General features: G+C 41.0%; 1 protein-coding gene across 1 annotated transcript in view; it reads left to right on the forward strand.

The window, feature by feature from the left end:
• The first annotated feature begins 7,995 nt into the window (after positions 1-7,995).
• PRKAR2B (protein kinase cAMP-dependent type II regulatory subunit beta) overlaps positions 7,996-24,652 on the forward strand; it is a 92,670-nt gene continuing 76,013 nt past the window's right edge. Inside the window, exon 1 of the mRNA XM_075491526.1 lies at positions 7,996-8,309. Within this exon, the coding sequence (XP_075347641.1) occupies positions 7,997-8,309 (313 nt within the window). The 5' untranslated portion in view covers position 7,996. The remainder of the gene's footprint in view (positions 8,310-24,652) is intronic.

Here is a 24,652-nt window from a genome sequence, read left to right on the forward strand (position 1 = left end):
GTTCCTGAAGGACTGCACCCCGTGGAAGGGACCCACGCTGGAGCAGTTCGTGAAGAACTGCAGCCCATGGGAAGGACTCATGTTACAGAAGTTGGTGGAGGACTGTCTCCCATGGGAGGGACCCCACGCTGGAGCAGGGGAAGAGTGTGAGGAGTCCTCGCCCTGAGGAGGAAGGAGCGGCAGAGACAACGTGTGATGAACTGACCGCAACTCCCATTCCCCATCCCCCTGCGCTGATGGTGGGGAGGAGGTAGAGAAACTGGGAGTCAAGTTAAGCCTGGGAAGAAGGGAGGGGTGGGGGGAAGGTGTTTTAAGATTTAGTTTTTATTTCTCATTATCCTACTCTGATTTGATTGGTAATAAATTAAATTCATTTCCCCACATCGAGTCTGTTTTGCCTGTGACGGTAACTGGTGTTACCGTCTCTCCCTGTCCTTATCTCGACCCACGAACCTTTCATTGTATTTTCTCTCCCCTGTCCAGCTGAGGAGGGGAGTGATAGAGTGGCTTTGGTGGGCACCTGGCGTCCAACCGGGGTCAACCCACCACAACATCCTTCATTAGGGTCAGAATGGTGGTTTTACTCACTAATGCTATTCTCAGTTTTCACCAGGATGAAAGTCTGCAGGAACATTACCACTGCATTAAGGTTAAAACCCAGGAAAATATTTCAGCTGGTGCTTATGTGTCCTCTTTAACGAATACTTGTGCAGATGCTTTATTCCTCCTGCCAATAATAAATACTAATTTCTTCAGGAAAATAATGTGTAACAATTAAATCTATCAGGGGGAAAAAAATACAAACAAACAAACCATAAACCCAACAGTTAATGTCCACTGAAAAAGTTGCCTCTTCCCTAGGAGAAGACATCACTTAGAACCACAGACTCCACAGCTCTGAGCCCCTCCTTTTGGAAATTAGCTCCCAAGAAACCTAAGATAATTCTCATAATAGATTTACTTGGAGTTTGCAGTTAATGTGCAATGCAAGGCATGGAATTGTAGGGTTGTTCTCCATCCAACAGCTATTTCTACTCCTTTGCTCCCTGTTTTTGCCACACAGAAGATGACCTGAAGATTTCAGATCTAAGCTCAGGACTAGTAAGAGAAGAGGGTTTGCAGGGAGAAACTTCATTTTTAAAAAATCATCATATTCCCCAGCTCCCTCAAGGAAAATGAAAAGCAAAACTATCTATTCACTATAGCTCTTTTGCATTTAAATAATACCCAAGCATCCACAGTGGTGACTGTAGGTTTTTAAAAGCATATTTGTACTATGATTTTCTCACTATTACTTCATATTTCATAAGATCTAAGAAGTAATGCATCTTTTGGGATATTTGTGTGTTCCTCTAGAGACATAAAAGAGTTTGACTTTCCAAGAGATGATGTTGAGCCATTTCTGATAAGCAAGACTAATACTATTCTTTGCCTTAAAGGGGCTAGAAGGAACCACTAGACTATCTAGAGTGATATCCTTCATCACTTAGATCATTCAGTATAAGCCTCTTCTACTGAGCATAATAACAACTGCTTAGATAAAGGCTGTGAACTCTCCCAGTCTTTTCACCTCAAGGCATTTCCTTCAGCTTATGAATAATTCCTGTGTCTCTTTTCTGCACATCTCCTATTCTTCCATATTCTTTTGAGCATATGAACACCAAAGCTGTAGGCCATACACTTTTACTGGTCTCAACAGTGCTTTACAAAGGGAAGATCCCCCATTCCTATTTTCGGTCTCCCTCTTGAAACAACCAAGAATCTCATTAGACCCTTTCTCTACAGAATTATACTGGGAATTCAAGTCAAGCTGTTTCTCCATTTTGATCCCTAAACCCTTTTAGAAGCACTGCTTTCCAAGATAAAGTCCTCCCATTCTGTAGAACCATCCTGCATGCTTTCTTCTGAAGTCAATGACTTAATAGGTAGCTGTGTAAAGAAAGATTTTATTTAAATGGACAAGTTATCCAGACCGCTCCACGCTTTCCTGAGCTCACTGATATCACCGTTCTGACTGGGTTTTGTGTCATCTGGAAATTATATCAGCGACATTTATACTTGCTCCCAAGTGATTGCAGGAGGTGTTGAATAGAAGCAGCTTACTGTCAGTTCCTGGGGAACTTCTCCATCTGATGATGATTTTCTGTTGTCAACTACTTGGAGAGATGTCTCTGTTAGCCGTTTAACAGGTTGTGTTGACAGTGTACAATGCCATTTTTATAAACAGAGTAGGACATCGTATGAAATAAGATCCTCAAAATAGCCAAAGTCTACTACATCTACACTGTCATTTTATCTCATTACTTTTACAATGAGAAGGTTTACTTTTAATGGCAAATTCAGCACTCACTATATTGACTTTAAAAATTCTAGTCAAATTTTTCTGAAATTACAAGTGATTGTGACTGCCCAAATTGAGTCACATAAAGAGGACTGATTTTCTAACACAGGGTATCCATCAGTTTCTAAGTATCGAGGACCACAAACATTAGATTTCAATGGAAATCAACAGCTGTTCATTCACTGAATAACAGCAGTTGTATGAAGAGTTTGCAATGAGTCACGAAGCTCATACTTCCTGGTAAGTCCAGTTTTGGGTTAAGAAGGACTAGGGTGAGCGGAAAAGTAAGGGACTTGAGGCCAGAAGATGTGATACTCTGCAATTCTTCTGACCATATTATCTCAGTAGATGAGGTTGTTTGAAGACTTGGTTTCATGACCAATGTAAGCCAAGCTAAATTTGAATTACTGATGAAAGGATAGTCTGATACTACTCCTCCTGAGCCGTGATTTCTGCTTTCTTCTCTCTGTCAGCATGATGATTCATCTCAGCTCTATCAGGCATTTAATTTGACTGACTACATAGCCCTACAAGTGCTAAAAAGGTGATACAAGGGAGAGGAAACAAACACTTGTTCAAGGGTTAGCAGGGTGCCATTTTGGTGGGAGGAAACTCCTCAAACCATGTATCAGGTTAAACTCATTGTGAATTGGTACTGAAAATGGCAGGGGCTATTTCATTTACAATGCTTCACCACTATTCTGTTTCCTGAGATGGATTTCTTCCATCCCAAGTTTTGAACTTGCCCTTTCTGCAGGAAAAACCCTCATTGGCATAAATAAGAATTTTACTTGGGTATGTAAATGTCTACTTGGTTCTTGCCATTCTAGATTTACATTAGGCAGGGGAAGAGTTAAGTGTTTTGAATCCACAGAACAATAAGCATGAGCAGAGCAAAGGGTATGAGATGGAGAACAGGAGACTCAAGTAAAGGAAGAGTAATGAAGAATGTGTTCAAATTTGATCCATAAATTACAGGCACTAGTTTCTTATATTGTTGATAGAACTGAACATTTTTCTGATAAATAGATTCAGGCTTGGTAATGGATTTGGTAAAATAATAATAGTGACATATTCTAATGAGAAGAATAGAAGAGCAGGAAACTATAGATCTGCACAGCTGCAAGTTTTGTTATTGCTGAAAAAAATCTATGGCTGAATGATTGCCATTAACAACTGTTAGTAAGAAAATTTTGTGAGCAAGATTTGCCTAGTAAGCCAGCATGAGCTGAGAAGAAAAAAAAAAGTCAATATATGTGACATTTCAAAGGTATTTTGGAAGATCGGAAATTGATACATGATTATTCCTACGAACTGTGGTTGTTCAAAACTTACAAACCAGCTCTTGCTTGATCAAGAGCCAGCAAGGAAAAACATTTCCATATAGCTAAAGAGATTTTGGAGTAAATATAAAACATGAAGGGATTTGCAGGTTGCTTGTCAGCAGCAGCTTTTAATCATGCAGTATGCAAAGTGTATCTGCATTTAAAATTTCAAAAGCCAGGACAAAAGATTTAAGATAACACAAACCAAAAATCTTTAAAACACAGGAAATACAGAGAGTAATATCTCCCACACCCAAACGTCAGTCTTTTCCTACTACACTGCAATAGGTATAGGGCCAGGTTTTGTCCTGTGTTTTCTCCAGTACAATATGAACTCTCTTTCCATTGAGAGCCACTGTTGGGAGTTGCTAGGTTGCCAATTTAGGAGCGAGACTACTACAGATGAAGAATCAGGGTCTCTTCTTTCTGGGCTAGCTGTGCAACTGGTCCAAGCAGACGATAATAGTAGTCCCTCTTGCCTCCAAGAAGGTAACTAAGAGGGGGTTAAAAGCCTGTACTCCACTAGTATGCTTGCTAAAGTTACTTTCCACTTGAGAGAAAAGGCTTTACCCAGTCTTACACTCACGACGTTAAGTGCACACTTCTGCCCCCTCTGTATGGCGCATACTGCATTGCAGAGCTTAGCCAGGGTTAATCAGAAGATGGTTGTTTGAGAGAATGTCTTTGGAAGGACTGGAGAAGGATGTTCCTATCAGGCAAAAAGTTGAAAGCTGGCAGAAAAAAGGCTTGTAGTTGGCTGTTGGATGGACTTTGTTAGTTCAAGTTTACTAAATTTACTAAATTTGCATTTACCCTGGTAAAGACAAGGCTTGAAAGTCTGTCGCTCCTTCCTTCTGCACTCTGTTCATTGTCCTCTACATGATCAGAAAAGATCTCATTCTCCGATCTCTGAGAGACGCAGTCCCAACCGCTGTCTGAAGTATGCTGTCTGGAATTGTCGTGTGGGAGACAGTGCTTGCTATTTCTCAGCTGCTAGCTGTAGTCTCCTAGTTTTTCACAGCCTCGAACCAGGTGAAGGGACAGATTGACATGCAAAGCTGGTAAGCAGTGTGTTATGAAGTGTGCATCTGTTGGCTAGGAGGAAAGGAGACAACACAAGTCTTTACGTCGTTTTCTTGGTAGTTGTGAGGGGAATGTTCTGCCCAATCCCTTTTCAGTACAGAAGGATTTTTGAATGTTTTATATTCTCTTTCATTTCAACATGATGTTCACAGCTGAACTAGAATGACACACAAAAATTAGTAGCAACTAATAAAACACATTGGAGAGATGTGAACTAATACTCTCATTACCTAACTGTTCACTGTGCTAGACATAACACATTTTGGGACACCTGCCCTCCTTACGAGGGTTTAAAAGCAATTTAAAAGTCAATGCAAGCTCCTTGGAACAGAAAGTATCTAAGGAAACCAGATGACACCAACGTGAACTACAAAGTTCACTGCCATCCTTTGAGATACACCAAAACTCAAGATAAATCTCACTAGACACAAACATTTTAGGCTGTTTTGAAAATTTTAAAAAAGAATAATTCTTTAGAGTGCTACCGCTTAGGAACCTCTTATTCAAATTATCCCAGTTTTGCATACAAACATCAAAAACTGGCTCTTGAGGATGTCCACAGAGAAGCAATCTCCTTTCACGTCTGGGAGGATGGGAGGCTCTGGCAAGCTAGGGAAGTCCTTGATTAGATGGCAAAAGACACTATGCTGCTGGTAAATTCCTAGAATAATAGAGTGCCTTGTCTGGCTAAGAGAAAACCCCAGGGATGACAATCTTTTTAGTCCTGTAAGACTCCAGTAAATGGAATACTGTATGCTCACAGAACACCTAGTGCCTGGAAGGCGCCAATTACCAACACTTCCCTCCCTGGAGGTTTCCTCAGAGCTTAGGATTCTCTCAACTTGGTCACAAACAGATCAGCCCTCGCAGTGGTGTGAGAGGGCTTTTAAGCTCCTAAACTTGTAAATGAGCCAATCTGGCATTTCTAGCTAAACCACCCTCTAGAATGACTAAGGTATGCACCTGTCCGTATGTACAGATGTCAGCTCTCCTGCTGCACTTGATCCTTGGCCATTGTAACATATGTGGCTACATGCTACACCAGCAGTGCTTTGTAAAGGCAGCTGTGGTCAGGGCATGCCAGGACTGGGGCAAGGCATGAAGCGTGGGTGTGCTGGCTAGGCTGTTAGGCCCCCCAGGACACTGCAGCGGTTCTTAGAGCCTGCTGGTGGAGCAATCTTCTGCAGCCCAGAGATCACTCGTGTTCTGCCCCCAGAGGACTTAGCTTGACCTTGAAGATGTTCCTCAGGCTGGACAGTGCTAAACATCAGTGAATTTCACTTCAAATAAGTACTTCATAATGCCTAGCTGTAGGCTTTTCCTGCAGAGAGAAATGAAGCCATAAGATGTTGCTCAAAGGTATTCCACAATTCCATTGGCAGAGGTGTCTCTTGGCAGAGGTGACAGGGCAGCAATATCACCCATGCATGCATGAATCACTCACTTCACTCATTTGCCTGGTCTATAACAGTTCGAAGATCCAACTTGTGAATCAAGCTCCATTTGAAAATGCATACACAGGGAGCATTGGGTTCCACTTGGAAACTAACTCAATTAAAAATGGCTTTGAGATCCAGATCTCCGTGAAAAGCATCATAGGGATTGCTGTATTTTGTTGTCACATTACTTTCTTGAAGTCAGGTCTTTCAGTATCTTGCTACTACAGACTCGAATTTTGACTGCTTATCTTACCCTAAGCCCTTATGAAGTATATTTCAAGGCAATTTGAGTAATCCCAAATGTTTAATGAAATCAATTATCAAACAGCCAAGTAGTCCCAATCTTAGACTTTTTAGCAGTTAATTTGCTTGGTGCATAAAAATAAGACTCTAACAGGTATTTCTGGAACTTCAAAATGTTGGCCAAATGTTCAGAGGTGATTATGAATCAGGGGGTGATGCAGTTTGCATGCATTCCAAGGATCTCACTTTCCAGAAGCATTTAGTAAAGCCCTATGAAAAACATGGCACCCGTAATTGCGACTTACTTACTTAAAACGTTTAAGCTTCCTGGTGATGACAAGCAGCACCTGCCTACCGCTGTGCTAAGTAGTCTCTGCAACATGACTTGGAAAAGCGTCCATGCTGAGCATTGGCACTCGGCAATGTTTAAATTGGACTTTTTTTCTTTTTTTTAACAATTGTTTCTTTCTCCAGCTAAATTTTTTATGGACCTTAGACAACCAGCTAACAAACAAGGGTGCGTTTTCTAGCACATCACCCCTATCATCCTAAATAATATAGATGAATATAAATAGATAGCTTATCTATGTATATGAATGATGTGGGGGAATATCTGTGGGGTGGTACATGGCCGTGGGAAAGCACAGTAGTCATTGGCTATGGAATACTACATCCACTGTGGTTCTTCACTGAGCGGGGACGTGTCCGCTCATTAGGGATCCCCGCCGATCACCAGCGCGGATGCCTGGATCCACCACAGGGGAAAGGCACCAAAGCCTAGGGGACGCCGGGAGCCACGGGGAGCCGGGGAAACCGGAGGCCGCGGTGCCCGAAGGCGACGGCCCGGCGTGGCAGTGCCCCGGCAGGGGAAGGGGGCGTGAGGGGAGCCCAGCGGGAGGCCTCGGGGAGGTTAACGCAGCCGGCCAGCTGCGAGGGCTACCTGCCCGCCCCCGAGGGCTCTCCAACCCGCCGGCGGTCCGCTGCAGGGCGGGCCGGGGAGGCAAGGCAGGGCAGGGCAGGGCAGGGCAGGGCAGGGCAGGGCAGGGCAGGGCAGGGCAGGCCAGGCCAGGCCGCCCTCCCCTCCTTGCCTGCCTGCCTGCCTGCCTCCCTCCGGCAGCGCGGGCGGAGGCGCGCTGCGGGCCGCAGTCCCCGGCGGGAGGTTGTCATGGTTTCCCGGGTCACATGTGTGCGAGGTTCCCCCGGCACGGGGGGAGGAGGCGGCGGGGGCGGGGAGGCTTCAGTCACGGACGGGGCCGCCGCCGCCGCGCCGAGTGTGGGGCGAAGCGGAGCGAGACGCTGCAGCCGCCGCCGCCGAGGCTGCCAGCGCGCCGCTGCCCCGCGCGGACCCGCCCCCCGCCCGCTCCTACCTGCGCCGCCGCCGCCCGCCCCTTTCCCGTTGCCCACGGGCGATCCGCCGGGCGCGCCTCGTCCCTGGGCTGCGGACCCCCGGCCCCGGCCGCGGGCTCTCTCCCCTCCTCCTCCTTCTTCTCTTCCTCCTCCTCCTCTCCCCTTCCCCTCTCCCTCCCCCTTCCCAGCCAGGCTGCGCCCCCCCCGGCATCCCCGGCATGAGCATCTCCATCCCGGCGGGGCTGACGGAGCTGCTGCAGGGCTTCACGGTGGAGGTGCTGCGGAGCCAGCCCGGGGACCTGCTGGAGTTCGCCTTCCAGTACTTCGGGCGCCTCAAGGAGGAGGCGGCGGCGGCCAAGGCAGCGGCGGAGAAGGAGGCGAGCGGCCGCAAGGCGGGTACCCCCGCGCCCGGCCATGACAGGGGCAGCCAGCCGCCGCGCCGGGCCCCCCCCGACGCCCGCGGGGTCAACTTCGCCGAGGAGCCCATGCAGACCGACTCCGAGAGCGGCGAGGACGAGGAGCGGTTCCCGGGTAAGGGCCCCCCACCTCGCCCGGCCCTGGGGGGAAGGAGCGAGCCGGCCGGGAAGGGTGGGGGCGGCTCCCTCAGCTGCCTGCGCTCAGGTGGGCAGCTTGTGAGGGGAGGCGAGGGGAGACGGCTTCCGCTTCAGCGGCCTCACGGGTGTGTGAGGGGCGGCAGCGGGGGGGGCGGGGGGCGGGCCGCGCACAGGCCCCGACCCCAGCCCCAGTGGTCGTGGGTCGTGCGTGGGTGACTGCGGGGCCGGTGAGCGGCGGGGAGTCGGGGCTGGTGAGGAGCACGTTGGCCTCGGTGACTGGAGCGTGAATGGGAAGAGGCGGCCCCCGCGGTTGCTCCGTGGGCAGCTCCCCCGCTTGCGTTGACGCCAAACAACAGAGCCCACGGGAGCTTTCCCGTCTCCCGCTGCAAACTTTAACCTCCCGGGCTTTCCCCTTTTGTTCAGCGGTGCTGGATGTTGGGCACACAGGTATCGCCAGGGTCTGCAGCTGTATTGCTTATAGCATATAGGCCTGTAATATTCCTAACAGACGATCTATACATTTCCTTTTTATAAGAGCACAGGAGAGCAAATCTGTATTTTGTAATTAGTCCAATGGTATGTCTGCCTTAGAAAACGCCTCTCATGGGCATGTTACTGTATTTATGTACTTGATTAAGCATTTTACACAGATAGATGTGTTTCAAAAAGTAGAGCACGATTTAAAACATAATTTACTCTTGAAAGCCAGGGTGAAATTTTCTGCATGGTAGAAGGGCCTATGGAGCAAGCGTAACTGTGAAGACAGCAAAGAACATATGCAGTATCTTTGTGTTTGAGGGTAACACCTATCTGCATGCAGCTAATGATACCTTATCTTTGTGTGGCTGAGAGGCTTTAGAGACGATGTCAATCCATTAGCTGGTCTGATTTATGTGGTGAGTAGTAGCTGTCTCTGAAGGGTGTGTAGCGCTTCGTCTTTGTGTCGTGAGCAGGCTAACCGAAAGGTCAGTCAGTACGGTTAGATGCTGAGAGGTCAGTCAGTAAGGTTAGATGGAGAAAAGAAAGCGTTTAAGCATCTTCATCATTAGCTAATTTTTTTGAGAACAGCTTGAAATGGAAGTATATCTCATCAGATCATTGAAGCATTCATCTCTCCAGGTCATGCTGGAGGTAGATTTACTTAGCAGAGTCCAGAAGCCAGCTGTTGGCTAGCTGAGTATCAGTGCAGTTTTTAAAATAATGTCTTATGTGCATTTTATCAGGAAAAAAATGTAGATGTTTAAGAACTAGGTAAGTTTTCTAAATGCTTTATGTTACACTGTAAGACAGTCGCCATTCTTTTCATCTGTTCTTTGCAGCTATACCACATGTATTTAATGAGAATTTGAATCTGTCAATCAGGTTCTGCAGATTTATGTGGTAATTTTGAACTCTTAATGCTGATTATGTGAGATTAGTAAAAATCTGGAAATTTGCTGTCTTTGAAAACTGAAATGGTGATAATGTGGAAGAACAAAATTATTATCTTAATTCAGTAACCTTAAACGTGGTTTTCAAACATGAATTATTACAACACTAAGCAGACTTATTGGTGGAGAACTGGAATGTTGTATGGAGGGAAGCGCAGAAATGTAGCTTGATTTATTAGCATGTATGTGTTACATATGGAAAACTTTACAGGGTGTTTTAAGAAGCTTTCTAAGCTTTTCTAATGAATACCTGTAATCAAGATTCTCTTGATAGTCTTTTTGTCGTGATCGTGAAGAAGGAAAGCCATTATTGTCAATATTCTTACTAAGGGACATGCTAGAATGACTTAGTTCACCTAACTGATTTACACAATTGACAAAAACCCTTTAAAATATCACATTTTTAAGCCTAATATATTTTGAAAGTTTAATTGTATTATGGCTTGTAATTTCTGTCAGTTGGAATAATTAATAATTAAAAGTAACAAAACCGAAAATATTTGTGAAACCATGTGGAAGGTGAATAATAAGTAAGTTATAGTAAATTATTACTAATGGTGTGCTTGTGTATGTGTGCATTGTGCAGGAGTGTGTATTTTAAATTCAAATTTTATGTCTGCCCTGAATATGTATTCTTTTAAGGTAACATAACAGTGCATCCACTCAGCCTTTTGTTAATAACTGGAGGCATAAAGGCTTGTATTAAAATAATTGTTTAATGGGTTTAAACACCAATTTAAAAGCATATTTCTTTTGTGCTTTTGCTTTCTGTTTCTGTAAGTAGCAATGCTTGAACTTGGGGGAAATTTTTTTTTTCTTTTCATTTTTTTCTTTTGCCTTTATGAATACTCAAACTGCTTCTGTATAGTCAATTTGTCCTGTTTGTATACTGCTTTCATACAGGAGAGGAAAACAAATTGGAGAAGTTTATAAGCAAATGTAAAATAAAAACCTCTGGGAAGGAGCTCAGACCTGGTGGTGGTATCTTTTCTTTGTTAAAGCAGTACACTTGAAATGTCAAGCTGACAGTATTCCTTAATTCAAATAGGATGTTGTTGAGAGCTGCTTGTAAATGCTAGTGTCTCCACCCCCCCCCCCCCCCCCGACCCCACGCTCCCCAGTACATGTTTCTAAATACCTACAAGCACTGCAGTTGAACTCTTTGTGGGTATTAGTTTTGTCCTTGAAATGCATTTTGGAAGGTACATCAGCATTATCCTGTTTCAGAAATGATAAGCTGAGGCATAAGCTGTGTTTAAAAGAAAAAAAGAAAAAAAAACTATACTCAGGATTAAGAGTCATATGTGAACCATGAATTAAACTCTGTTTAGGTCCTCTGCTGTGTCCATTACATGAGGTGCAGAAATCAAATAAAGCAGTTACCTTGTCTGGAGGGAGAACTTTGTTGTATTGGTGTCATAGTTCTGAATTGGCATCTGGAGTTAAGGTGACCTCTGTAATGACATTCTTTAGGTTCAGAGCATTTAGATTATCCCCTTCTGAACACGTTGTTTAATTTGGGAATGATTTTTAGGTCTTCTAGTTGGTATGTTGTTTGTTTTTATTTTTTTTAATATATTAAGTTGTCCTACACGGGTGTATTAGTGTTAATCAGTGACCACAACTAATTCCTACTAATACTAATACCAATTACTAAATTGAATAGGACATATACATAAAAATGAGACCCTTTTTAGAAAATTCTTCTACCTTTTTGCAGGTTTGAAGTGCATATTAAAATTTATTATACTGTGTCTGCAAAATTTGAAAATGCTCATTAAGTTATTTGTTCTTTTACAAATGACTATACTTTTCTCTTTACCACTTACATGTCAATGTGCAACTTACTTTCATGGGTAATAACCCATATAATTTGTAACAGCTGTTTTTAAATATTTGCCATAGCTAAAAATTCAGATTTCCTGTAGCCTTAATATGAATTAGTAGAGATGTTTTTAAGCGGTAACATTGGTGTTCTTTAAACTCAAAAAATGCAATGCTGTATGTACCATTTGGCGTCATGTAGCCTCCGTTTACTTTGTTTTTCTTTTATTTTACTTTGGTTTGTTTTGGTGTTTTTTCTCAGATAGTGATGTATTTTAACAGGAAAATACTACAGCTGTCCCTCTCCTCCCCCGTGTGCTTCTGTTGGTGTGTTGGTTGCTTTGAGTTCCTCCTTTGAGAACTTGAGCTAGAAAATGCAAGTATGTATCTCAGCTTTACCCACTGGTTATGCTCAAATAATATGAGATCACTGCTACATATTCTAGCTTACAATATCAATGTTAAAGGCATGTCTTTATTTTAGTTCCTTTATTCAGTCTGAGTTGTTTTACGTACATACTGTTCAAACAAATTTGGAAATAATAGGTAAATTGTAGAAACCAGAGCACTGGAGAAAACTTTGCACACAACCCCATCCATGCCAGCTTTGTGATGATAAAAGGTACTTCATCAGTTCTGTTAACCTTACTTACAGTTTTCTTCCTGAAATGAAACAAAACCAGAAAGCACTGAACAGTTCATAACCTTTCTGCAGGTCTGTCATGCGATGATAACGGGTAGGTTAGAACAGTGGAAGGGGTCAATAAGAGCAAGGGGACAATGAAAATATGTATAGGTTGTAGTAGTGTTATAGTAGTCACTTTCTAGCCCAAACAGAATCCCATACACAGCATTAGTATCAAGGCTTGTTGAAGACTTAGGCCGCAAGCTGTGAACTTTCACCCAGAGCCACTGACAGTACACTGAACTTTGACTTGGCCACGTGAAGGAAGGCCCCAAAACCGGCATAAACCAGAAAGATAAGGAAGCTTCAACCTTAGCAGAAGTTACAACCTTAGAGGTAAGAGAAGAATCGGCCCGCCTAGAGACAATGAAAGGGCACAGTGAAGAACGGGAAGACCCCAGACCCTAATACTACTATTGGTCTGAACTGTCTCCTGAGGGGAGGGGAACTTAAACTGTAAGGGTATCATTGCCCAGGGATTTCTTTGTTCTGGGTCCCTCTCCGGAGGCACCCAGCTCGAGCTGTTTTCACCGCTGTACCAATCAATAAATTTGTCTGGTGTACGTTGTATTGGAGACTCTGCTTCAGGAAACCTAGGGTCGAGCCAGAGGGAGAGAAAGTGCCTGAGAGCGAGTGTGTGTGTGAGCAAGGAGTCGAAAAGGGGCACCCGTCGGCTCAGTGGAGCTGCCCGCTGCAAAGGGACTCTGGTCCTAGCAGTTAAAGTCTCGGGTGGCGTGTGTGCGACTCCCTGAATGCTGTGTGAATGCTCGGGCAGTGGCTTCTCCTTTAACAGTAGGATATCATTAAATCAGAGACCATATAGAAAAACATGTGAATTTCTTAAAAATGTGTATGTATTCAAATTAAAATCTGGGTTATGATGGGTGGTGGCTGAAAGCATTGCTATCTGATACGTGCTTAGCCAACTTCAGGAATGAAGTTTTAGTAATTTCTACAGTCACTCATCTGAAATATAAAAATAAATAAAGCATTATTTGTATGGTTATAAGGGCAAACCTAATCAGCCCCAGGCAGAAGCAGCCTTACTGTGGATGCAGTTCAGAGAAGTTTCCAGTTAAAAGCGAGTTCCTTGAGAGCATGTGAGCATGGCATTGTTGGTGGACTCCTTGGCGTAGTTTTGGCCTATACCTCCTTGCACTTTTCCGTGTCCGGTGTGGTTCAGAGCATAGTGTGTGTAGGAGACCATTCAGGACAGGCATTTGGGATGCAGACAGCTTCTTGAGGGAAAGGAATTTTAGCCAGGTGGATAGGTGCCTTGCTGGTTCAGTGGGTCTTGGTGGTCAGGGGATGGCCACTGGCTGCTCTTATCTGGTAGTATATGCAGTCACAAACCCACAAAGCTTTCAATCCTTGCTGTAAATCTTCAGAATAATAGAGCTTTTTGAAATAATGGTTTCTGGTATTTTTGACAGGAGTAAACTAAAATATTTTCTTTCTGCTAACAGTTATTTTAGAAAGCAAACCTGAGCAAGTTGGCAGTTTAGTCTTTTTTTTTTTTCTTGTTTTTTTTTTTTTTTTAAAATCCCTTAAACTGACCCAGGTGTTTTATTCAGGTTGGGAGAATTGCAGTCCAAAAACTTCGTCTGTCAAAATTATAAGCAACTAGAAATGTGTGTGAACTTGTAATGGGTAGCATTTAGTAGTCTTTGTAGTAAGGAGTATGGTTGCCTCTCAGATGTGCATATATTTGTGATTGTAGATGAAGAGCATACTTTTGCTCTAACCACTTTTTTTTTTTTAAGGGATGTTTGTATTAAGAATTTAGTTGAAATGATAGCAGCCTCCACTCAACAGTATATATGTGTCCCTGCTCAAAACAAAAGCATGCATGAGTGAAGGTGTCTCTGTTGGCTATTATTTTGTTAAAGTTTGTGTCTGTGCATTTGAGAGAAGCAGGAGAAAATTCCAAAGACCTAAGGACAGAAAAGTAGTAGAACTATACTAAAAACATTTTAATTTATCTCCAGCTTCTTTTTTGCTAAAGAAACAACTTGAAACTGATTTTGGCTGACTGTTCAGCTCAGAAAAAAGAGAACAGCATTAATTCAGGAAGTATAGGAAGACATAGTTTTGTTGGCATGAGTTTGTAATGATTGCATTATGAATGATAAGGTATAAACAGCGTCAGTACTAACATTTGCACACCACCACTGTTTGTTGCATGTATGATGTCTGTTTTAAGGGAAAACTGGCTTCCTCAAGAATGCTCTAGGAGTTTTGTGTCACTTGCTGACTTCCGTTCAGTTTCCCAAAGAAACCTTACATTTTTTTTTTCCTCGTGTTTACTCCTGTTTATGCATTTACATGAATGTAAAAACCATTACTTTTTTTTTTTTTTTTTTTAGTGAACAGAATAAAGATGTATCTGTGGACACTGAGAAAGTGTCTGTTTTTAGGATGTACTCCTGTTTAAGTTATAAAAACCAACGTAATGGCCTAGCGTTTGTAACCTGCACAGAGGTGCTTCATGCATCTGTCAGTAAGTTAAGCTTGGTTTAATATATATCTCTCTATATATGTCAGGGTTTATTCCCAATCTGTTATGCAGAAGTATTGCATTCTGTTCTCTAGTTCTGTCCAGTGAGAACCCTCAGTCTGAGGGAAATCTACCTTAAATAGTCAATTCTCTGCAGACTCATTGGCCTTAGCTGCTCCTGTAAATCTGGAACATATGGTTTGGAAATCGGACATTTAGGTCACAAGGTACAGATTAATCAAGGTACAGGCTGTTGCCCCACTTCTGGTTTTCCAGTATCAAAGATGACCTCTAAATTGGGAAATTTCATTTGTCAGGACAGTGGTGAAAGAAGCAAGGCAAGGTGCAAGGCAGGACATAGAGGCAAAAAAGGAGTCAGTATGTGGTAAGGAAAATGCAAAGGTAAAAGCAAGAGGAAGGAGGAGGGACAGAACTGAAGTAAGGGGAGGAAGATAAAAGAATAGAGAGCACATGTGAGAGAGAGCACATTAAATTCTCTGCTCTTATTTTCTCTACCCAGATATAACCCTGCTCTCATCATGTATACATCCCAAATTTATGTCCTTAATTTTCTATTGAAATTCTGTTTGGCTTATAAATATATTTCAGAAGAGCATAAATGCAAACTTAAACTAAAATTAGTGGTCAGTGCATTGTATAAATGTGAACTTGGTCATTTGATGCTGAGAGATCTTTTAAATATTTTGACATGGTCATCTGTCATATTACCATATCTGGATACTCATAACACTTATATTCTAATGAGCATGTATTCTAATGAAAGTTTCCACTCGAGTTTTTCATGGAGAATCCAGATTGTTCTCAACCATTTTCTGTTTTAAAAAAAATAACAGTAGCAGTCACTGTCAAGAAAGTCAATAGGCATGTGGGTACAGCTGCAGTCTCATAGAGAGTTAAGATGGTTTTGGTGCTGATGGAAAAATGAAATATTGAATAGTACATAACAGACACTTTGTGAAATGTCCTTTTCTTTAGTGCTTAATAAAAATCACAGTGGTTGTTTCACCAACTGTTATTTTAATGGGAATGCTTTAAAGGCATGCTGTAGAAAAACTATTCCTACTTGAGACTTGAGCTCTTCTTTTGAGCTTCAAGTCAGTGTAATTATGGAGAAATTCTGTGCTTTTAAAAGGTGAGTGATTTTTAAAAAGTGAATGAAGGAGGGAGAAGGCTTTGAGAAAGAGTCATTTAAAATGGCTCAGTATTCTCTGCTGCTGGGATAGGTCTTGATGTACATGAATTAGAAGGAAAAGGTGATCTTACTAGGGACGATATATTTATCACATAGACTTTTTTATATTGTAGGTTGTTATATGGATGTGGGTGCATAAAAGATGAAGTCCATGTATGCATGAGTTACTATGTGCTAGGTAAATCTGTTAAAAGAAATATGCACATATATAGGTAGATATTATTACCATAAACATCAATTATGGTATCGTTTGAAAGCAGTCTTATAAGAATTCTAAAGGAACTACGTACTTATTTTTTTCCTTTTCTTTAGGACATTGAGTGATGACACAGATAACTAGGTAGCTTTATCTGGAGGTTTTATACTGAAAACCCTTATCATTTCAGGGAACCTTTTCAGGCTAATCCTTTCACTTGCTGGCTAGGAATGATAACCTGTTTACTTCATGGAACTGAACAGGATGTTCTTACTGTGAATTTTGATCATGAAAAGTAATTAGAAACTTAGGTTTTTCTTTAATCTTTTTCTTCATAGAATACGTTTTTGTTCTGTAGATCAATTTTCAGTCATAGTCCTAAACAAGATGTTGTGGAAGAGGGTGAAGTTTGGCTTTGAGTGTCTTTTGTTTTCTCTTTATTTTTTACTTTTCTAATTGACTGGTGTTATTACATTTTTTCTGTGAAGAAAGGCTTCATGTTTGTCAATTCTATTTTTCATTTAAAAATTCCAAGATCTCTACTTCAAGTTTTTGTGCATTTGGTGATAAAAATAGCAGAAGTACTCACACAGAATTTCTATTTGCAGTCTCTAGGCAGTGTAATACATGAATCGAGATTTAAATGATACAGCAGGTAACCTAGAAGACATACAGTTTTGGGGCTGCATCAAAAAGATGATGTTAATCAAATGTCCAGTGCTTCATTCAGCATTTTAAATGGTACTATGTCGCACAAAAAAGTGTGAGATCTGAAATGAAGGGGCATGTAGGCAGGCAAGCATGTCTAAAGTGCATGGGAGTAAAATGCAGGTTGTAGGCACAAGGTATCCACAGAGTGAACTGAACAATAGCCATATGGCAGTTTGCCATCCTTTCCATAAAAGGCATCTTTTTAGCATTGCTGCTCAGAAAAGTAATTTACAGACCACAGATAAAATGAGGAAATGATAAGGAATGAAACAATACAAAACATCCAAATTTTAATTTAGTCTGCCTTGTACTGTAACACTCTGGATCATGGAAGGTAGAGTGGTAAAAAACATGCTGTAACAACAGAAAGTGTTTTCTGCTTGTATGTTTGCCTATTAAATTGCTCTGCTTAATGATATTAATATTAAGAAAAATCATTAGAGCAAGAATTTGAAGCTGAGAGCTTGCGCAGGTAAAAGCTGATAATGAGAATAGCTTTCTTACATATACCATTCCAGTTATTTGACTAAGGTGGTTTTTGTAAAGCTGGGCTAAAAGGGCCAATTAGTAAATATTATGAAGACCTCCTTAATGGAGGGACTAGAAAATTGCTGTATAAAATAGATTTTGAAAGGAGGAGAAGTAACATGATCTTTCCTGCTTAGACTTGTTCCAGATACCATCCTGCTTGTATAAAGGTCTTTGTAACAGCATCAACCCCTTCTGAATTCCTGTGATGCAGATGTAAAATGTGTTTTTATAAATAGTGATAGTGTCTTCGTAGTATAACTTTTTAGCAGACATGTCTATTGTAAAACATACCAGACAGGAAGAAAATAAATCCTTGCCCAACACTGGAAAGAAAACATTCCTTGCAAAGCCTCAGTATAGACTATAAATAAAAGATGTACAGAATCCTCAGTGTTGGGATGGATACAAGCTGTAACCAAGTGTAAACATTCAGACTTGCTAGCCTGAGAGCACAGGCTGAAAAGTTTAGTGTGTTTTCCCATTCTGATTTTAATGATAGATTTGTAATGCTAGTGTGAAAAATAAAATCCACTGCCGTGCGTTATAAGGCATTTGTAACTGTTGCAGGGTATGGATTAACTTGAACTCAAGCTGTCCATGACAGCATTGTTGTGGCCTTTTTTTGGATGACCCCACAAATGGGTATATATTGTCGTTGCACTGATCTGGCCCTTCTAATTTGTTTCCTGTTACATTCACCACTGAACTTGCTCCCTTTTAAATCCTCTCTCTGAAGCTGTAACACTTCTTTTCATTGATGTTTAAGAAACTCCATCATTAGGCCAGTAATTGCCTTTGGTAAAAAGTGCAGACTAATGTCACAAGTCCTTGATATAGGTGTTGATCAATAAATTTTTAAGGTTTTGCAAACCTCTACAAGCTGGTAAGTATGTTTAAACACTCTTCCTGGATTAACAATGGTTAAGAGCTTTAATGACAAAAACTTTGTCTAATGGAGAGCTGGGATTGTCCTGAGATTTCTTGTTCTCTTCCAAAACAATGTTTGTGATACTCATCACACTTACAGTCAGAAACAATTAAGATGTGTACTATAGATGTATGTTAAAATTTTCTTCAGGCTTTAAACACAATGTTTTCTACCATTCTAATAAAACCATTTTTTCATCATGAATGAGTTTTGAAAAATGTAGATTCTCAATAACAGACACTATTAAACGTTAGAGGGACAGATAATTTTTTTTTTTTCCAGATATGCCTAATTTCTGTTGAAATTGAGGAGTTAGGATCCAGGTACTTTTATAGATCCACTTCTTCATGAGTCTGTTTAGTACTATACCCAGTCATCATTTTATCTTTAGTTCTCGTTCCGCCCCCCCCTGGTTTTAGTGCATTTTCTCTTCCCAGCCATTTTGTTCAATACCTCTGAGTAACGTTCAGGCATCTTTCTCTAAAAGCCATCTTTTAGCTGATAATTTATCTGTCTCTATTGGTTTTTAATAGGTACTCAAGACATGAGAAACTCTGATCTAGCCTTCACCACTACATTATTTAAACATTTGTGAGGTAATTTAAATATAGAGTTAACAGCCTTCCTTCCTTCCTGTTGCCTCAACCTACAGGAAATATTATTTAATGGCTAATGCACATATAAAAAATTGGTCTGAAAGTAGATAGATGGTTATTTATTCTTAGACACCACTATCTTCAATTCGTTATAAAAATTTATCTGCAGTATCTATCTGCACATCCCCCTTGCTAGTCTGTCAGTTTTGTCCTTCTACTGCAATGTAGCTGCTGCTGGCAGTTGAGGTGGGAGTAGATGTAGACTAATTTCCATTATCCACCTTGCAAAAAGAAGTAATTTGTTCTTCTGGTTTTGCTTTCTTAGGAACGTTTATAAAATGGAGCCGCTGTTTTAAGTGGGCTCTAGTTTGCTATCTGGAATATATCGTTGGCCTATCTGTAGTTATTTCAGGTTATGGCCTCAAAAAATTGAAAAAAGAGAAACAATTTCATGCTTCCTCTAAGTTCATCCTTCAAATCATTGCATTTGGCACAGATGCAGGCTTTGGGATGTATAAGGAGATTGGGAAGTCTTGGGATCTTGGGAAGTCTCAATCGAAGAACAGTTTGACCTTGTAAGAGAAAAGTGTATTTTCCACGCAAACATTTGTCCATGCAGGCATTTGTCCTCTTCTCTGTTTTTTTGGGGGAGTTTTGGGAGTGTGGCACAGCCTCTAGAGTAAAGTTTCTTAACGTGAACTTCTGTAAATACTGCTAGAAAGACCTGACTTTATGCTACTGCCAAAATTGGATGCCATTGATCCGTTTCCACCAAAGAGGGGGTTTTCCTGGGGAGGTTATATGGAGCATAAGAGTAAAGCGATGAGTTGCAACCTACTTTTTCTGTCTCAGCTATCTTTTTTTGCTAAAAGATCTTTTTCATGCACTGGATTAAAAAAAAAAAAAAAAAGAAACAGTAGTAAGAGACAGTAAAAGACAGTAACAGCATTTCTGGTTTTTCACCTTTTGTTGCTGTTAAGAGTGTATCAAGTGTTTTGTTTTCCTTCTTTTGCCTTTTTCAATATGCAAAATTAGTAGGATTGCTTGACCTGCTATTTATACAGAAGCTCAATCAGTGGCTAACATCCATTTCCCTTGTTTTGAGATAAAGGCTTATTTGCAGTTCTGCTTGACAGTAATGGAAGATAAATCACAGAAATGTGTGCGATCACACTGCTTAATCGAAAGGAGGCAGGTTGATAGTTACAATTCTAGCGTGACACTCGCTGTCTTCATAGCTGTAACACCAGATAATGGAAGACAATCTGGGAGTGAGTTGAAGTAAGGTGCATGTATAGGCCTTTCGGAAGAAGAGGCAAGTTCTCTTGGATCCAAATCCTTGTAGTGATCTTGGGATCAACCTGTGCCTCATGGGGGGGCTTACTGGAACATACTTTTTCATGTTAGAAAAATGTTTTTACGTCTAATTCTGGAAGAGTTCTGCCACCGTAGGATCTGAATCCTTGACAGAATCAAAACAAAGCATGAGAATGAGCTTCAAAAAGAAATGTCTTTAAATCCTATAGGTCAAGGAGCCTGTTAGCACTTGTCCCTAATAAAGCAGGCCATTTGTTATCTCTCTGGCTCGCAGGTGACAAACCCAGGGTCCCTTTTTGGGGAGCTGGTCCCTCCCCTTGGGCGGGAGCTGTCCCAGCAGGCAGTGCTAGGGGCCCCGCCAGCAGGCTGGGTACCACCAGGGCCTCATGCTGCTGGGATGGGGACATTCAACCACTGAGCAAAATTATTGTTGGTCTTCTCACATGCCCAGAGTTTTCTGTGCTTTAGGAGATGCGTTTTACTTCTGAGGAAGGAGTTACCATTCGTGGCAGTGGTAGAAGTCAGTACGTTGCAATCCGTTGTCTCACCTTCAACATGTATTGCAAGTTCCTCTTCAGTGGAATTTTTTTTTTAAGTTTTGATGTTTTATTTGCTGAAGCTGTTACTAGTTGCTTGTGAAGAACTAATAAAACCGACTACACCACACTGAATGTACAAACTAGCACATACCTCTCTTGTTTCTTTAAGTCATAGTGTAAAAATCATAGTGTGAAGTTATCCCAGCAGTCTAAGTGGTTGGTATATGTTCAGTTGGGGTAAAAACAAAACATGTTTTATGGCCTGAAAGAGTTAGTTGGTGTATGACATGAAGGGTGTATCATACCCTTGCAACATTTAGTTTTATTCAGGAAGCACAGTACTGAAGGTACGTTACAGTGTTCAGATAGGGGCAGCGCCTGAGTGCCTGTGCTTCAGAGCCACCTCGTACTGATGTTCAGAGCTGCCTAGTAATGATTAGCGGCTGACAGACCAAATGAGGCAGACCAGTACTGAATTTATGTGACCTTTCCTTCATGGTGGATAGGAGTTTGGTGTCAGCTGCTAATTTTCACAAATTAGCAGGGACTTTTTTTGTTTTGAGACTTTCTTCATTGTTAAATTTAATTGAAATTGTTCAGCAAGTTCAGAAGCTAGTAAGGGGAACAAGCAGGTGGATAACATAGTGGTATAAAGTTTGCTGTGAACTAAGGTGAAAGGCAGAAAGAAGATTTCTGGAAATGAGGTAGTTATTACTGACAGCAATTAATAGCAACAGAGCATGCAATAGCCCTTATTAATTGCCCCCCCCCCCCCCCCCCCCTTTTTTTTTAGCAATTGGTATATCATTTGCGAAATTAAATTACTCTTGCTTGTTTCCAGTGTTTAAATGGCTTGTGCTGAAACTAATTTAAAATGACAGGTCCAATTCTGTGGAAGCATACTCTGTCCTCCTAAATATCAAGAATGGAAACATAATTGCTATTACACTTATGGCAGGTACCTGTTACTGTAACCGACACTTTGAAAGTAATAGGAGTCTGGTTATTGCTGAAAAGTATTTCTTTGTGATTTTTGGTGGGTTTTTGTTTTTGCTTTGTTTTCATTTGGAAAAAGTACAAAGGTCAGAATATAAACACATGCACTGTTTTAAAAATGTAAAGACAGAGCCAAGAAGATTTACGCATTCATTCCGGAAACTCTACTTTATATTTACTTCTGGCTAGGAACTGACATCGTTTAACTTGTGTTCTGCGTTCCAGGCCAAAACAGTTTATAGAGCTGTAGAACTACCCTTTTTTTTTAGGTGAAGGAATGAATTTAGCTTTCATCTCAATGTTAGAGTTTATGGAGTACATTTTGGGTAGTAAAGGCTGTTTTCTCTCTAAGACTAGCCTCATACTTTTTATTGCATAAATTGTGTATGAGAGACTCAACAGTTGCAATGTTTTCTAAAGATAACTTCTCTTAGTGTAGTTTATGTTTGATGTTGGTTTCTGTGTTTATAGAGTGAGGAATTGAATGCATATAACTGTACTTTAGGGAGCGGAAAGAGGGTTGAAATTTTGTAGTCTGTAATTGGAAAGTCACACAAATTCCATTTAGACTGTGAGATGAAACTTGCCACTGGATATAAAACTGTCACTTTCTTCTGTTTCTATTGAAAGGAAGTTTAATCATAGTTCTCAGTTTTAAAAATTTCTTTTTGGTGATCAGTAGTTTTGATTTCTAAAATAATATGTATTATTATTATTTGACTGCTGTTTTCTCTCTGTCAGATCCTACATATTTTATGCAAGTGGTTTGATTTGTAAGTAACCTCTTGTTTTAATAGCAAAAAGGAGAATTTGGCTCTGGAGCTGTGAAACAAATGAAAGAGGCTTGTTAATCAGAATTATTGGCATGTCTGTAAAAGTGTATACTGTTCACCTGTAATACTTCTAGAAATTTTAAGGTTATGATACAGGAACACCTACAGGGCCTATGAAACTATATGCTTTAGAAAATACATATGAGTCTATTTTTATAGGCTGGCCTGATGAAGCTCTTATGGTCTGTCAAGTTAGCAATAAACACATTTTTAAATGAGTTTAAATGGTGCAGTATAGTAACTAAAGGCAACTTTTCCGATATCCTGCCAGTCATAAGCAATACTTAAAAATTGTCCAAAAAAAATTTAATTTAAATACTCTGTGGGTCTGGATCAAATCCACAAGACAAAGGAATTTGGACTGAAGGCTAAGGTTTGGTCTTTTCTAATCTCATCCCTTGATAATCATCCTTTAAGAAAGAAGAATGATCCAGGAATTAAAAATAGGGCTCTGAGAGTTAAGACAAATTGGGTTGAATCTCCATGTGTGTCACAGACTTGCTGTGTGCCTTTGAGTAGTTTGCACTGTATGCCTGAGCACGCTCCGTAACTTGGTAAAATGGAATACTTGCCATCCCCATCTTTCAGGGACCTTGTAGCAATATGTGCATGAAGGGTTGTGAGGGGCTCATGTAGCATTGTTTGCCTGCAGTACTTTTAAAAAACTCTAGTATCTAGAGTCCAGGGCCCAGCTGATGCTAGAATTTAAGAAATTTTTGTCTGGTGCATCATTTTTTCTGGCCAAATGTTGAAAGATAAATCCATTATTTTCTCTGAAATGTGTAGGAATACCTGAATAATCAGCAAAGCTCTTGTAAACAGAGGAAACCTATATGTCCTGTTTAGGCTACAAAGATTGCCTATAAAAGGAGTACCAAAACTGAGAAAACTTTACTGAATTTTGCCATTGTCTTACAGGGATCTGGGCCAGCTTGTCATCTTCCAGATTTTATTATAGGAGAGTGCTGGTAAAGTTTGTAATAACGATAATATTGTGCTCTAATGAAAAGAAGAGCATATTCCCAAGTAGACACAAACTCATTTAGGGGAGTGTGGGGGCAGAGCCCTAGGGCAGACTGGGGATGGAAACTCTGTATCAGCCTGAGTGAGTAGGAGGGAGCAGGAAAAGGCAAAGTTGTTTGTCCAGCCAGCAGCTGCCCCAGAAGGGATTGGCCATTGCAGGGAGTGGAATGTGCTGGAGGTGTCCTTGGGTAGCTGCGTCGCCAACAGCCAGTCCTCCTCAACTGGAGCAGACCACCACAAGCACAACCTCACACGAAGCGAATGCAGAACGATCTTGTCTGCACACTGAAGAGATGGCATTGCTTGATATTCTTAATGCATACTGTCATTTACCAAATTGTTTATACAAAAGACAGTTTGTGGTTATTAATATGGACTCCTGCCATATAACCATTACAGAATCCTACATTAAATAATATGCTCTTCTGGTCGCACTTAACATGAAGGTCATGTATAGACCCAGCCTATAAAGGGTGAATAAATTTGTCTTGTGTTGGTGTTTTTAAAAACAAAAAGTTGTCCTTGTTTGCATTTTTTTTTTTTTAAAAATCCACTAGTAGGACAAAGTAGAATTAAATTATTTTTTTTTCTTGTCCAAAATAATTTCAAAAAGAAAAAGTAGCAGTAGTACTCCTTGTGTTCATTTCTAGTACTCTAATGTGGCTACCGGGAACATGAGTTAAAAGTATTGTTTATCTCAGGTTTCTGAAGTTGAGTATCCCTTAATTTCAGAAACTTTCTGAAGCAGTCTACATTTTTTTAAAAGTTTGTGGAGAAAGCAAGGAAGCAATGTTAGAAATTTACAAGTGTTTTACAGAAATGGATTTTATTTTTTTTCTACTGAGGGTATAATGTAAAACGTGCATATTCCACTAAGTTGAAAAAGCAACTCTAGTCTGTCTTTCTGGACGCTTGAATAGCCAGACCACTAGGTCGGAGTCAGGCATCTTATCTGCTTTTTGGCATGCTTGCTTGCACATCGACTTGGCTTCAAGAGAAGA

Source organism: Mycteria americana, chromosome 1 (assembly GCF_035582795.1).
Source record: "Mycteria americana isolate JAX WOST 10 ecotype Jacksonville Zoo and Gardens chromosome 1, USCA_MyAme_1.0, whole genome shotgun sequence".
NCBI classification, from domain to species: domain Eukaryota; kingdom Metazoa; phylum Chordata; class Aves; order Ciconiiformes; family Ciconiidae; genus Mycteria; species Mycteria americana.